Raw genomic sequence first — 14,903 nt, 5'->3', positions numbered from 1 at the left:
GCTCACTGTGAGGTGTGTGTGTGTGTGTGTGTGTGTGTGTGTGTGTGTGTGTGGTGTATGTGTGTGTGTGGGGGGCGTGAATGTATGTGTGACCTCAACACCACCACACACACACACACACACGCACACACGCACACAGAGACACACATCACAACACACACACATCCACCCCCAGACACCCATCCATGTAGTATGTAGTATCTTACAGAGGTGAGTTTCATGTAGTATATAGTATCTTAAAAGTGTGAGCTGTAGGATACAATATCTTACAGGGGTGAGCTCCATGTAGTATATAGACTCTTACAGTGGTGAGCTTCATTACTTGGGTGAGTTTTATGTGGTATATAGTTTCTTACATGGTGGACTGCTACCCTTTTGGTAGGGATGAGCTTGAGGACCATGATCTAGACGCATTGAAACACTAAAGATAAAGAAGGAAAATGATGGTATGAGTTCAGTTGAATGGTAGCTGTTCATGATTGTGTGGGTGGTACGACGACTGAAATAAAAACACCAGCTTTCGAATGAAATGTGTATATTTACAACTGAATCGTCTACAACTTGTCAAGAGGAACAGACAGTTCTCCATTCATCATTCGTTCTGCTTTCATTTACTTGTTTTTATATCATCAGACATTTGTCTAAAAATGGTATTCCTGAAAACAATGTGATTACGGTACAACAACACTATTGAATGCTGCACAAAGTACAATACTTTAACCTCCTATTTGCATAACATGCCAATTATGTTATGTTACCAGTAAGGGGTTGTCAGCTCTCATGGGCAGAACACGAGAGCTTCAGAGAGTCAACTCCAGCTAAATAATACATTTGTAACACAAGCACGTCGTTCACCATGTATGTTACCCTCAATACTTTCTGAAAGACATCAAAGGTCGTAAAAGGCGCCCAATTAAACCCTCAGCTCACCTACAGAAGAAATCCTACAAAATCTCACAAAATAAAGTTAAGCAGTTCTCTATAATGATTGTTTATTAATAAATAAAATAGAATATAAATAAATATATAAATTATAATACAAGTAAATACATGATTCAATTAATTAATAAAACACCTCTTATCTCATGCCTCTTGTTGCTGAATGTTCAACATTGATTTGGCTGTTTCAATCTATCCATAGTGTTTCATAATTAGTGGATAATATTGTTTTAATAATTAGTGGATCACAGTGTTCTACTAATTAGTGGATCACAGTGTTTTACTAATTAGTGGATCACAGTGTTCTACTAATTAGTGGATCACAGTGTTTTACTAATTAGTGGATCACAGTGTTCTACTAATTAGTGGATGTCTTCTGGTTTAGGGCCGATTAAGACACCTTCTATAAAATGTGTTCTCAGAGCCTCCTCATGTCCTAGGGATGTCTGGGTTCAGGGGGGACCAGCGTTAGGAACAGGTCAATCTCCTGAGCTCACTTGATGGTTCTCCTTCCTGCTGGTGAGCAGCAGCTTGGAAAGGGTAGCCCACACTTTGTCCGTGTCTGAGTTGCTGAGTTGCGACGTATATTCCAATACAGTAAGAAGCAGAGGAAACATCCTACCTAGGTGCCAGGTTAGGGCAAGCTTCAAGGAAGCGTGGGAAGGCTACTCGGTCGGTGGAGGATATCCCCTGAGACCATGCGGCACAAGGAATCTGTCTTTTAAATTATCACAATTATCACGTCAAGGCATGATTACCTATTTGTCAATCGAACATGTTAGGTTATTGTTACTTCATTATTTCAAGACAACTGTATATGAACAGCTAGCATAGGGACTTGGACAGTCAGTAAATAGACACAAACGGCCAAAGTGAATTTTTGGGTTGTCAGGTGCTGCTAATCTGCAGCCTCATTCAAGTACTTTCACAAAGTAGCTCCCTAACAAGGACTTTCCCTTTATAGGTCCTGAGGTTAAAGGAAGCCTCCTCAACATTGAGACACAGCCTTTGTCTTAAGTTAAGGACTGTCCTATTGGACAGTCTTTAGTTAAGGACTGTCCTGTTAAACAGTCTTTAGTTAAGGACTGTCCTGTTGGACAGTCCATAGTTAAGGACTGTCCTGTTGAACAGTCTGTAGTTAAGGACTGTCCCGTTGGACAGTCTTTAGATAAGGACTGACCTGTTCAACAACACTTTGCTGAATCCCCAGATGTCATCTCCTGTTCTCTTGTGTTAAACCAACTCAATATGACCTTTTGTCTATTTTCCCCACCTAGCAGTTACTTTTATACACTTTGTACTTGATACGTATTCTGCTATTTTGCCTTCGGTCCCTCAATCTACTTCCTGTTTAACTCCTGTTTCCCCGTCTCTCTCCCTCTCGCTCCAGCGCTCTCCTCCTCCCCCCGTCCGTCTCTCAGCAGATGGGCTCCAGCACCAGGACCTTGCACTCTCTCTTGGCGATCTTGTCCAGGGAGAGCAGCGCCTTGTCTGGGGGGGGCAGGTACAGCGGTCTCCCCACGGGGGAGCCCACAGGAGGGGTTATAGCGCGCCGCTCCATGGCACTGCCCGTCCTGCACACAAGAACACGCACACAGACACGCACACACACACACACAGACACATGCACACAGCCACACGCACGCACACGCACACACAGGAATAGAGACACAGAATGGCAGCATTTTAATATATTTTAGAGAAATGACCAACAACTGCATGTTGCACCAGAAACCCTTATGATGACACCCTGATTGTATGTGTGATATCATTCTATATTGAGTGAAAGAGGAACTTGCTAACATGCGAGATACGGGAGGAGCCGACAAGATATCAGATCTTTTTCTTTCTTTCTTGGTTTCTCTGTACACACATTTCATTCTTTCCCATTCAAAAGTTAAGTTAAGGCCTAAGTTGGGTAAACTTATTTTATAAATCCACACAGATTCAATAATTAGTTTGATATCATCCACTCTTTAATTGTCACAGTTGAAGCACATTATATAAAAGTTTATTTGCATTGATAATTTAAAGGGCCAACACATAACCTTTTCACATGAATTTTCACACTCATTAACTTTGTCTCCCACACATACACACACACACACACACACACCGCACTGAGCTTCCTCCACAATAGTATCAACATACATTTAAAAAATTAAAAACCATCTAAAACCGTACAAACGTAGTAAAGTGCATGTTCAACAGACGGGTAAAGACATGTTGGGTTCATGTCCACAGTACAGGGAGACGCTGCACTGCTCAGAGGCCCACAGACGTCTGTTTGAGACGCAGCCCTGCTAGTCCCGCCCACGCAGGGCTGTGCTAAAAGAAGACCTCCCACCCAAACCAAAGGTCCTGACTGGGGATAAAAGACCCCATCAACAGCAATGAAAGACATATTACAACCGACCCCCCGGGGAAAAAGACAAGAAGTGACCAGGACTGCACTAAACTCCTCTCAGCACCAGCCCTGATGAGGCCAGATCTCTTTTAAAGGATGGGATACAGTCTGACTTCCACTTCGAATTGCTTCACTTAAGTTTTTAGCTTTTGCTTGGAACCAGCATTTTGTTTCATACATGATTGAATCCAACTACTACGTCTTTCGCATGTTTCTTTGTAATCTAACACCCTCCCAGGGAGAGTGGAGGTTGTAGTCTAGTCGGGGACGTGGGAAACCACTGGTCAGACTGTGGAAAGCTCAACAGAACGTTAGAAACGCTCACTGGCTTGTTCAACATCAATCTCTACCTCTGATGACAGAAAATAACGGCAGATTATATAAATGCTAGAAAGATTTGGGATGCTAGGACATATGGGACCACTGAGGAAAAGATGAACTGAAAAAGAGGCCGAGAGATCCCTCTGACGGATCCAAGATGGCTGAAGTCTGACCTGTCACGTTCCTCTCTGCTAGTGCGACTGCGGCTCAAAGGAATTCCTCATTTGTTAACCTGTATCAAATGGGCGGATCCTGTCACAAAAGCAAAGTTTAATATACTACCGGCTGATCTGAAGTGCTCCGGTCTACAAATGCGGTCAACAAATGTGAAAAGTCAAAGAAAGCTCGATCCAAACTTAAGCATGCAGAGTGGGTTAGGAAATGCAATTACGTCATCAACACACGGTTCCCGTTTCTACAGGTTAAAAGGAGCTTAAAAAAGAAATGAAAAACCAGACAGTGACAGAGACAGTGAAGGACATAGGCATGGCTGATTTCACCTGGTATGTACTGTCCTTTACTAGTTTGTGTTGTGTTTTTGTGTTGGTACAAGCTCAAGATCCTCATTTCTACATTTATAAAAGAGTTGCTGATTCAGTGACCCTGGAGTGTAACAACGCGATCAGAGGCTACCAACGATGCTCCTCGGTCACATGGGTCTATGGCAGAGACAGTTCGGGGACAGTCGAGTTAGTGACTAAGGGAGGTTTGAGACAAGATAATCTCAGTGGAACCAAAGCCTCAAGACTGAGTTTGCGGCCTCAATGTTTTCTGAATATCAGCGATATTAACGTTGGAGATGCTGGACTCTACAGTTGTCAGCAGTACCATTTACACAGCATATTTGGGGTGGATGAAAACTTTTATCTCTCTGTTCTCTCTGGGATCACTCAGGTGGACGTCCTCACGTGTTCTGTGTATAGTTATGACGGAGCATGTGGGGGTGTCAGTCTGAGATGGTCAGACCAGGGGACAAGCGACCAGATGAGTGAGCAGGAGACGCCGGGGCAATGTGTCGTCCGTCGGCCGAACACACAACCCCTCGACAGCGCAGGGCTCCGCTGCCTTCTGATGAAAGACGGCGTTGAAAAGACATCAGTTGACTTTGCTTCAAAGGATCAGATCATTCACAGTCAAACTAACATCACCTCCAGGGGCCCTGGGTGTAATGGCCCCTCTATGGAGCACTTCATCTACCGGGCTGCAGCAGTGGGTACAGTGCTACTGGTTCTGATCGTTGCTGTTCTAGTACACAGACGCAAGAAGAGCACAGAAAACAAGCAGAGCCCCCCAATGTGTGCAGAAGACCCCGACACGATGGGGTCCCCGGGGCAGGGGGAGCCCACCCAACGCCTGTCCTACGACCAGGGTGAGCCGGACGGGGGGTCTGCTCTACGCCTCCATTGAACACAGGACTGGTAGTAGGAAGGCCCGGCCCCCCAGTGTGGAGGAGGGGGGCGGTGAGGGGGATGACAGAGTCACCTATTCCACCGTTTCAAAGCCCCCCACTAACGTCCCTGAGCATTCATGCAGCAGATAAACAGAATCAATCAGATTTCTAATTAATCAGAAGTGGAAGTTTAATTGTAAATATTTTTATCCCAAAAGCTGTGAATAGATAATTCTGTTTTATGTAAAGAGTATCATAGTTATATTTCTAGAAGCCTGACATTACGTTGGAGTTCTTCTTCCTTTGTTGTTGTAAAATAACCCTGATCTTCAAGTCTTGCTTTTCCAACTTTTAGTTGTGATGTCTGTATGAACCGAACTTTACTGACAAAAAATATATAATCGGGACCTCTTAATAATATTAAATGATATATCGTACAAATGATATAACCTTGTTAACATTGTTACTTTGTTGTATACGGGGAATGGGTTAACCTAGCGATTGTTAGTGCTTTGCACTTGGTTCTATGAACATCCTTACTGAACCGTCAGCAATATATTGTTTTACCTTCTGATAAATGTACTTATTGTAAGTCGCTTTGGATAAAAGTGTCTGCTAAATGCCCTAAATGTTAATGTAAATGTGGCTTTTTTTAAAAGGCCTTTATATAAATTGCACATAGAGATAGCTTCATTTCTCGAATTGAAAAGTGTAAAGTTATTTAGTATTCGAATAGCCCTGGCATTCTCCTGACTACTTTTGGTTGATTTCTTATTCCTCAAACCTTATAATAATATCCAACTGTTGTCTCATTAAAGATTCTATGTCAATCGCTGTGTGTGTCTTTCCCATGATCAAGCTTTATCAAACCACACTTGTGTGTGTCCTAAAACAAATTCATTTTCATCACACCCTTCCTCTTCACCAGTAAGAAGTGCTTTGGCTGCAACGACTAATTTTAGATTAATGACATGTTTCCAACCTGATGAAATAATGCATAAGAAAGGAGAAGCAGAGAGTTCCTTCTTTGTCTTCCTTTATCTAACTATCGCTCTTTCTCTGCCAAAAATGGGTATGAATTAAAAGACTTGACATATTTACAGTTTCACCACACTGGTACATCACCAGTATTTACATAGTATAAGTGTTTACAAATCTTCATCAAACATTCAAAGAACTTCTGATAAAAGCGGACCGCTTTAGCCAGAGGGTCTGAACTCTGAGAGGTTCAGAACCCAACAGAGGGTCTGAACTCTGAGAGGTTCAGAACCCGACAGAGGGCCTGAACTCTGAGAGGTTCAGAACCCGACAGAGGGTCTGAACTCTGAGAGGTTCAGAAGCCGACAGAGGGTCTGAACTCTGAGAGGTTTAGAACCCGACAGAGGTCTAGAACCCGACAGAGGGTCTGAACTCTGAGAGGTTCAGAACCCGACAGAGGGCCTGAACTCTGAGAGGTTCAGAACCCGACAGAGGCAAAGAACTCTGAGAGGTTCAGAACCCGACAGAGGGTCTGAACTCTGAGAGGTTCAGAACCCGACAGAGGGTCTGAACTCTGAGAGGTTCAGTACCCGACAGAGGGTCTGAACTCTGAGAGGTTCAGAACCCGACAGAGGTCTAGAACCCGACAGACCTCGAGGTCTAAGGCCGTCTTCACAAACTATCTGCTGTACTAGAGGAGGAGACTGTGTTTTTCATTCCAAATTAAACGATTCAAAAGTAGCGCAGAAGCCCCATCTAGTAAAACAGAAGCTAAGTGGCTAACCCCCCTAGCCCCCGGGGGGGGGGGGGGGGGGCAGTGATACACCTTCAGCCAGGACGCCGTACCTCATGATGTGTGAGCGGGACGGCTGCTGGTGGGAGAAGGACTGCGAGCGGCCCAGGCTGGCCTGGTGGCGGTCCAGCAGGTCCCTCACCGCCGGGCTGGAGGGGCTGTTCTTCCCTAGAGCCGGGAGGAAGGACACACCGTCAGATATACAGCGCCTCCACCCAAAGGGCCTGCAAGAGGAACAACGGTCTGAGGCGCTCCAAGGTCCCGTCAGCCCGCAGCTGTCTGCGCCTCGACCGCGGCCTGAAGCCCCACGAAGACTGAGCCGAGGAGTCCGCTGACGTGTGTTAAAGAGATGGCTTCTTTGACCAGAGAGCAGGGAGCAGAGGGAGTGTTGACGTTCCCAATTCCATCTGGGTTTTGTCCTCAGCATTAATGCTCAGTGAGGCCCGGTGGTCGATCCATCCGTCACACGCTTTCTTCCCCATGTCGAAGTAAACTGAAAAACTAGCTAGGCAGGTTTGCTGTTGCAGATGGGAAGTTAATCTGCCTTATTGCTTTAGATCTGCTTAATTATACGCATGGAATATATTTACAGATATACATGTGATACACTGAAAGGGCATCCGCATATATATAACATCCCCACGCCATAATAAGACATATTAAGAGTTAAAAACATCATCAGTACGAGACATAACCAATATTTTGTGTCTGATGGCAGATTGTTTTAGACAGCTGACTTAAAGGTGCTCTACGTAAGATTGAACAGCTGTCGTTTGAGGGTCATTTGTTAGAAATACCATAGCCATTCTTCAGATGTGTGAAATGCTTTTGTTTCAAATGAGTTTGTCTGCGTCCGTATGAGCCAATAAAGGACATAGAAGGCTCCCAGCTTTCTGACTAATCAGGGCATCTCTTCCATGATTGGATCAGGGAATGCATCTAGCTTGTCAATTGTGTATCTCCCCCACAGGGGGGGGAGGGGGGGGGGTACATTGGCCCCACATTTGCCCCGCGCTATACTTGCACAATCGAGGAAGCTACCCCTGCCATCTTTTCCCTCCAGCCAGCCACTGGGAGTGACTATATATGCACATCTGATCAGTATATTCCACATGCTAGCTCAAATACTCAGAGCAGAAGCTCAGATGATTGGTTCTCACGTGAGAGTGGGCGGGCATCAGGGGGCGGGTTGGTCACTGAGGCGGTGAACTGCAGCTTCAGCTTCATGTGCTGACTCAGCTGAGGAGGAAGGGGTAACAGAGAACCACATTAGGTCACATTCAAGAATGGAAAAGAAACTCGTCTATATTCAAAATGAGAAACAGTCTATTCCCTAGAGCCGCACACTCCTCATGTCTCTACATACAAACTGCACTATTGGAATATGTGAACACGTTAATTATTCTCACTGCTCAATTTCTAACTGTTCTTTTCTATACACTCCAGATGTACATGTATGTGATTTGTATTTCTGTGTGATCATGGGATACATTTACCATAGGTTTAAATTAAGAATTATTTTGCCTAAATTATTGAAATAAGTATAGAAAAATCCATAAAGGACTACATTCTGAGTAACATACACGTGTTACTAGTTTACAGATTCTGCCGCCAATGAGATGAACCTTGTTTGCCTGGCTGACTCCAGGTTGTCCCCTAAAGCTTTAGACCTCTCTATATCTGGCTCAGCTCACCATGAGGGGAAGAGACAGGGAGGGCTTCATGAGTCTCCTTCATTCTTTCTCTCACTTAACTTAACCTTAATATGTTGAGGTTAACTAGTTAATACTACAGTTAGAGGCAACACTGCCTGCCCTGTGATCGTATTCCACAATCACACACACAGTGGTACTGTTCTGAGAAAGTTGAATACATGCTTACTGTCTGAGTAGAAGTGATTGTTATTGTGCTCATGCATGTCTCAGCTTTATGCTAACTCATATGTGGTGGAGGCTTTTTCTCTTTGATTATACTTTCTTTGATGTTACTTTACTCAAGATTGTGTTGGTTTGCAGACAATCTCTCATAAGTACATGTGGGTTATTATGTTTTATATCCGTTCATTTTTTAAGGTGACAAGTGGATTTCAATCAAAGAGTACCTCACTGCTGTTCATGTGATATAACTGTATTGTGTAAGAGGTCAATTCTAGCGAGGTGTAATCTACTGAGAATACGGAGAAGGAGCGATGCAAGGGCTGTTCTGATTGGTCCGTGCATGTATGAGGGATCCACACATTTTGGGTACATAAAATGAAGCCTGTTCCCAGATCAGGAGTTTCTTTGTCTTTCTCGCTCTCTCATATCTGTGAAGGTGTTTATCCAGGACGTGGCCTCTGGCAGCGGGAGGCTAGGTACCTCGTACAGGCCGGGCTTGAGGATCTGGAAGGCCACGGTGAAGGACAGGGTGCTGCCCCGGCGGCAGTGGCCCAGGTTACTCAGGGGGGTGTGGCACACCACGGCGCTCAGGTCCGCATCATCACAGTGACCCCGGCCTGAGCGGACGGGAGCAGGAGGGTCACAGGTCACTCATCTGACCTGACGGCATCGGTCGTCTAATGTAGCATGTCGTGTTCAGTAACGTCAACGCATTCCATCCAGTACAAGCTAATCCTACCCAATCTCACGACATCTAATCTGATCAGGACTAGTCTAGTATCAATCATCTATAAATCAATCAGAATGTTGCTCTTTGTCCACCGTACCGTCCGGTGTCCAGACCAGTCTCACGGCGAGGAAGTCCTGCAGGTTGTTGAGCAGGACGTACTTGACCCTGAAGTGCTCCTTCACCCTGACGGAGCTCGGGCAGCTGGCCGTCATCACGAAGCGAGGGCGGTCCAGGCGGAGGCTGGGTAACCTGGCAACCAGAAGCTTGTTTAAAAAAAACAGGAATATACTTAAATTGAGAGTTTGAGCCATCAATGTGGCTTGAATAGTGGAGCGACCGAAAGACACAAAAATAAAATCTGTGATGTAAATATATAACAATAATGCTCACTAAACAGATTTCATTTTCGAACTTGAAGATACTGTCCCTCGTGTATGTATTTAGAACTATTTCGAAAACCATCACTGATACGTTACAACAGATAAATATCAAATCTAGTCGGATTACAACGTTATGGTCATTACAGTCAATCAAGTGTAAAAGAGCTCCGTTCCTATTGGGGGACTGGGGGCCACATGCCTGTAGTGGGTGTAGATACAGTTGGTGAAGGGCATCTTGGCCGTGGACCACTGCAGCACAGCGACCAGGGGAACCTCAAGCCCCTGTGAATCCATCCAGGCCAACAGAGATGGTGAACATCAACACACAGTAAGACACACTCTCTCTCTCTCTCTCTCTCTCTCTCTCTCTCTCTCTCTCTCTCCCTCTCCCTCTCCCTCTCCCTCTCCCTCTCCCTCTCTCTCTCTCTCTCTCTCTCTCTCCACATGTGCAGACACAGACACACTCCCACCTCTTTGGAGTCATCCTGTGGACAGTCGTTGAGGTGCAGCTGAAACAGGAAGTCGTGTTCCTCCAGAGTGCTGAGCATGCTGGGTAAACTGGAGGTGGCGCTCTCCATCTTGCAGAAGGAGGCCATGCCTACCTCTTCTGACTGGTGGCTGGAGACAGATAGACCCTTTATTACAACGCTCTGCCGTTATTAGAAGATAGAAGATAAGAGAGCAGAAAAGGGCAAGAAAGCAATTCAAAACGTCAAAAGTCACTCTCACAGAGCATTTCCCTCACTAATAGCTTACAGATGGCTATACTACTTTTAACAAATGACACCCCAATAATACCTCTTAAAGCGTGGCTACAGCACCCTTAAAGGGGTGATATCATGCTATTTCGACTTTCCCTTTGCTTTAGACTTAGTCTGTTGTATATGACGTATGCTTTTATAAGTTTTGCGTCTGCTAGACTACAACAGCTCGTTTGCCCTCAAACTTTTCTTCCGTAATAGTGTGACGTCAGACTGCAGTGGAAGTGCAGAAGTCGCGCCTCGCAGTGTTAACAACTTCTCGGGGGAGTGAATTTAGACAGGCATGGGGCAAAGCGTTCGACAAAGCGCAACAGAGTGGGTGTGCTGACCAATCACAGCAGACTGGGCTACTCGGGAGGGGGGCCTTAAGGCAACAGGGTGTTAAACAGAACGTTTTTGAAAGACGCTGAAACAGTGTGAGAATAATAAGGGGTATTTCTAACATACAGTCATTTTACACTATTCTAGTAGTACCCCCAAATGCAATTATTAACCCAAAAAGCATGTTATTGGATCTTTAACTAGAAGCATCGTGCTCACCACACGTTGTCCACCAGCATGACCGAGCCGTCGGGCATCATGGGCAGGTAGGAGGAGTTGAGGTTGGGCATTATCCGGACGTCCCTCACGCTCACCTCCTCCTGGGAGGACTCGTTGAGCACTGAGACCCCCCATGACAACACACAGCAGGGTTACAGAGGGACGGGGAAAGCACACAGGTCCTACTGAACCTACAGCCACACGTTCACCTCACATGATCACAGTGAGGACAAAGTGTGGAATGAAGGTGAATGAATGAGTGGAATGAATCTTTGTTGTATACAGGGAGTGGGTTATCCTAGCGATTGTTGGTGCTTTGCACTTGGTTCTAAGAACTCCCTACTGTACCGACAGTGATATATTGTTGTTTCTCTTTCTTCTATAAAAATGTACTTATTGTAAGTCTCTTTGGACCCAAGCGCCTGCTAAATGCGCTTAACATAAATGTATTTTTATTTTTACCTTTATCTAACCAGGCAGATCTTTAAGAACAAGTTCTTATTTACAGTGATGGCCTGACAAAAAGCACAAGCTTCTTGGGGGGGAAGGAAAAGTGAGAAAGGATGGGTTAGAGAGGCAACAGCACACAAACACAGATGTACAGACGTACAACAATGCAGCAACTTGGACCTGCAGGGTTAACATTCAGCTACTCAGACATACAACAAGCATGAGCAAAGAACAGGATTACGTAAACAAGGCAGAATAGCAGGAATAAACTCATAACAAAATAACAATTGTGAAAAATCATACAAAACCCCCCCCCCCAAAGAAATACAGAAAACATATCAGCGGGTACGGGCGTACACATGAGACAGGAGACTGAGAGGAAGGTTAGATGGAGGGGAAGCAGTTGCAGGTATCTGTTAGAAGGTGTGAGATGGTATCTTTGAAGGCCGGGATGGAAGTTAATTTGACCGGTTTGGGGTGTTTTTGTCGTGCATTCCAGTCAACGGCAAATGTAACGGAAAAGGTCAGAAGGATCCCAGAGGGTCACTGCAGAGGCTGACGGCAGAACAGAGTGTAGAGGACGGCTGCTTACCCTTCAGCACGGTCAGGTGCTTCCCCGAGACGGTCATCTGCTTACAGCGCACGGTCGGAGGAGGCAGCACCGTCAGGGTGGTGCTCACTGTGAGGGGGGGGGGGGGGGGGGGGATTCACAGGTCTGGTTAAAAAAAGTTAAGAGGTAACTGTGTTGATTCTTTCATAAACACACATGGATGTGTGTGGGAGGGGTTGATGTGTTTGGGGGAGGATGTGTGTGTGTGTGTGTGTGTGTGTGTGTGTGTGTGTGTGTGTGTGTGTGTGTGTGTGTGTGTGTGTGTGTGTGTGTGTGTGTGTGTGTGTGTGTGTGTGTGTGTGTGTGTGTGTGTGTGTGTGTGTGTGTGTGTGTGTGTGTGTGTGTGTGTGTGTCACCCTGTGCTTTAAAGGTGTTGAGGTCGTGTCTGAAGGTGTGTGTGGGGACCCGCTGCTGGAGGATGCTCAGGTAGCCCTGCTCCTCCACCTCTGCATTCTCTGCTTCCTTCTTCCACACTGTAACCATCACCTGCTCACACACACATCCACCACACACACACACACATCCACCACACACACACACACACATCCACCACACACACACACACATCCACCCCACACACATCCACCCAACACCCCCCCCCCCCCCACAAACACACACACACACACACACACACACACACACACACACACACACACACACACACACACACACCAGCACATGATATGTTTAACAGGTGTAGAACAATATAATACAATAGATGCAAATATTGTTTGTTCATTTTCATTCATAAACAGACAGAAAAACAAACCTGACCTTGACCTTCAGAGTGTTCACAGGAAGTCTGTCCAGCGATACTGTAAGAGGGAAGATCACCTCATCGCTCAATACTACGGGCTCGTCCAGCGGAGACTAGACAGGGGAGACAAGGAAACATGAAGAGCTAGCTTCAATATCTATGAAGGCTGAAATATGTTCCAGAAGAAACAAGGTTTTAATAGAGAAAATGCATTTCTCCATTGGCTGCATGATTATGTATGGGTTTGTTTATTTCGGTTTATGTCTGTTGTTTATTTGTTTCAAGGAAGTTGTTTGGTTGGTATTGGTTTTAATGGCCCTGTTACTGTACCTGCACAGGCGCCCTGCGGAACTCCCGCTCCCCGCTGCCCATCGAGTTATGGATGAGCAGCGGTTTGCAGTCGCGGAAACCGCGGCACCGGGGGTCCACTCTGCTGCCCAGCGCCGCGATGGCCGCCTCCGCCACCGCCATGTAGTCCTCCTCCGGATCCTCGGCGCCTCTGCCGTCGTAGTCGTGGTGATGCGGGACCTGGTGAGAGCGATGGCGGCTGCCCTCGCCGGGGCTGACGCTTGCGACGGCGCACAGAGAGCCGGCCAGCTCCCTCCATGCCCGGCCGCTGGCGGTCTCGCTGCCGAAGCCCAGTCCTGCGGCGCCCCCTGGCGGCACATACCGGTCACATGGTGAGAGAAACGGTGTCAACACAAATCATTTAACAGAGAGGAAGGCGATCGACCACCCTTTTTGAACGTGGCAATATGTTTTTTCGCTAGTTGTACTTTTTCAGCATGTCTGTTTGTGTGCATCCTCTTTTGTTTGATAGAGGGAGCGTGAATGGATATCGGATGTGACGGGTAGCTGTCCAAGACAATGCGAAGCTTTAAGGGAGATATGTCTATACTCGAAATTCATTCTCTCATTCTCAATCCACATGAATGTTTTACCCAGAAGATCCGTCGGCGTCCCTCCAGAAGGAACGTCTTTGCACCGCAGCACCAGAAGGAAGCGCACAGTCTCGCCCAGGTACAGATGACTCCTCCGGGGGAGCGTTCTGTAGCGGGCCGGGTCCGATAGGTCTGAGATGGGGACCGCAGGAAAATACATAAAGTACTCGCATTGCGACTCCATCATTTGCACCATTTCGACGCTAAGTATACGTCCCTTTCCTGTCAAAACGACCTGGAGACGGAGAATCTATTGGAGACCTCTTTGATAAGGATGGCGATGTTCAGAGTCGCTGCCTGCTTCAGCATCTCCTTTCTCTGATTGGATGTTTCCCCAGACCACGTGATACACAGGAGCCTCCATGAGAGGAGGGGATGTGGGTACATAGCTCAGGCCTCATGGACGCTATGGATAGACATGCTCCGTAATATCGGATCCATTGGCTTGCTCACTAATATTGTGGATGTTGTGTGGACCTGGAACAGTCCTAGACAGCCCTACAATGTTAAATCCTGATGACAGGGCGGAGGAATGAGGACATATGGTACACATTATCCTACTGTCAGGTTGTTTGAACCTGGTGCTCAAAACAAATAGGATATAGGCCTACTCAGGCTAAAATTCGGTTTTTGTGAAGGCTTAGTACATAGTAGAAGTGCCATTACTGTTTAGGCAATGATGAAGAAAAAAGACCAAAACAACGTTCACGGGTTACATTTTTCTTTTAAATGTAGACTTTTCTAGATCAACATGTCACTTTTTCATGTCATTAAATTAATAAGTAATTCAGGTATCAACATAAAAAGCAGATATTGTTATAGGAATCGCTAAACCTAAGAATTGTAACGTTCCTTCATGAATATTAATTCAAAATAACCTGCATACTACATGAAGGGGAATGTTCGAAGGGGAATGTTCAAAGAAAAGTGCAACAAAAAGCAGTGATGAACAAACTAAAGGGTTATTAGGCCTACAGCCTAAAATATATTTTCTTTTGTTAGCCAATTGGCAGTGAACAGTGCTTTTTT

The 14,903-nt window shown here is 45.8% G+C and overlaps 1 protein-coding gene across 2 annotated transcripts; it reads right to left on the bottom strand.

Moving 5' to 3' along the window:
- Nucleotides 1-428: 428 nt before the first annotated feature.
- LOC132460833 (trafficking protein particle complex subunit 14-like) lies at nt 429-14,216 on the bottom strand. Of its 2 annotated transcripts, XR_009526454.1 has the most exons (14): nt 13,875-14,216; nt 13,264-13,589; nt 12,951-13,046; nt 12,533-12,662; nt 12,159-12,245; nt 11,117-11,237; nt 10,286-10,433; nt 10,015-10,097; nt 9,533-9,684; nt 9,186-9,322; nt 7,989-8,067; nt 6,882-6,996; nt 2,120-2,513; nt 429-2,059 (listed from the first exon to the last, which is right to left on the bottom strand). XR_009526454.1 is itself a non-coding variant. In XM_060055756.1 (13 exons), the coding sequence occupies exons 1-13, from the start codon at nt 14,068-14,070 to the stop codon at nt 2,357-2,359; spliced, it is 1,827 nt and encodes a 608-aa protein (XP_059911739.1). In that variant the 5' UTR covers nt 14,071-14,216; the 3' UTR covers nt 429-2,356. The 2 variants fall into 2 exon arrangements, 1 of the variants encoding a protein (XP_059911739.1); XM_060055756.1 differs by having other exon boundaries at nt 429-2,513.
- Between the last annotated feature and the right edge of the window lie 687 nt (nt 14,217-14,903).

The sequence above is a fragment of the Gadus macrocephalus genome, chromosome 7 (genome assembly GCF_031168955.1).
Source record: "Gadus macrocephalus chromosome 7, ASM3116895v1".
Lineage (NCBI taxonomy): Eukaryota > Metazoa > Chordata > Actinopteri > Gadiformes > Gadidae > Gadus > Gadus macrocephalus.
Note: the sequence above shows the minus strand (reverse complement) of the source record. Positions and strands in the feature narration are given on the sequence as shown.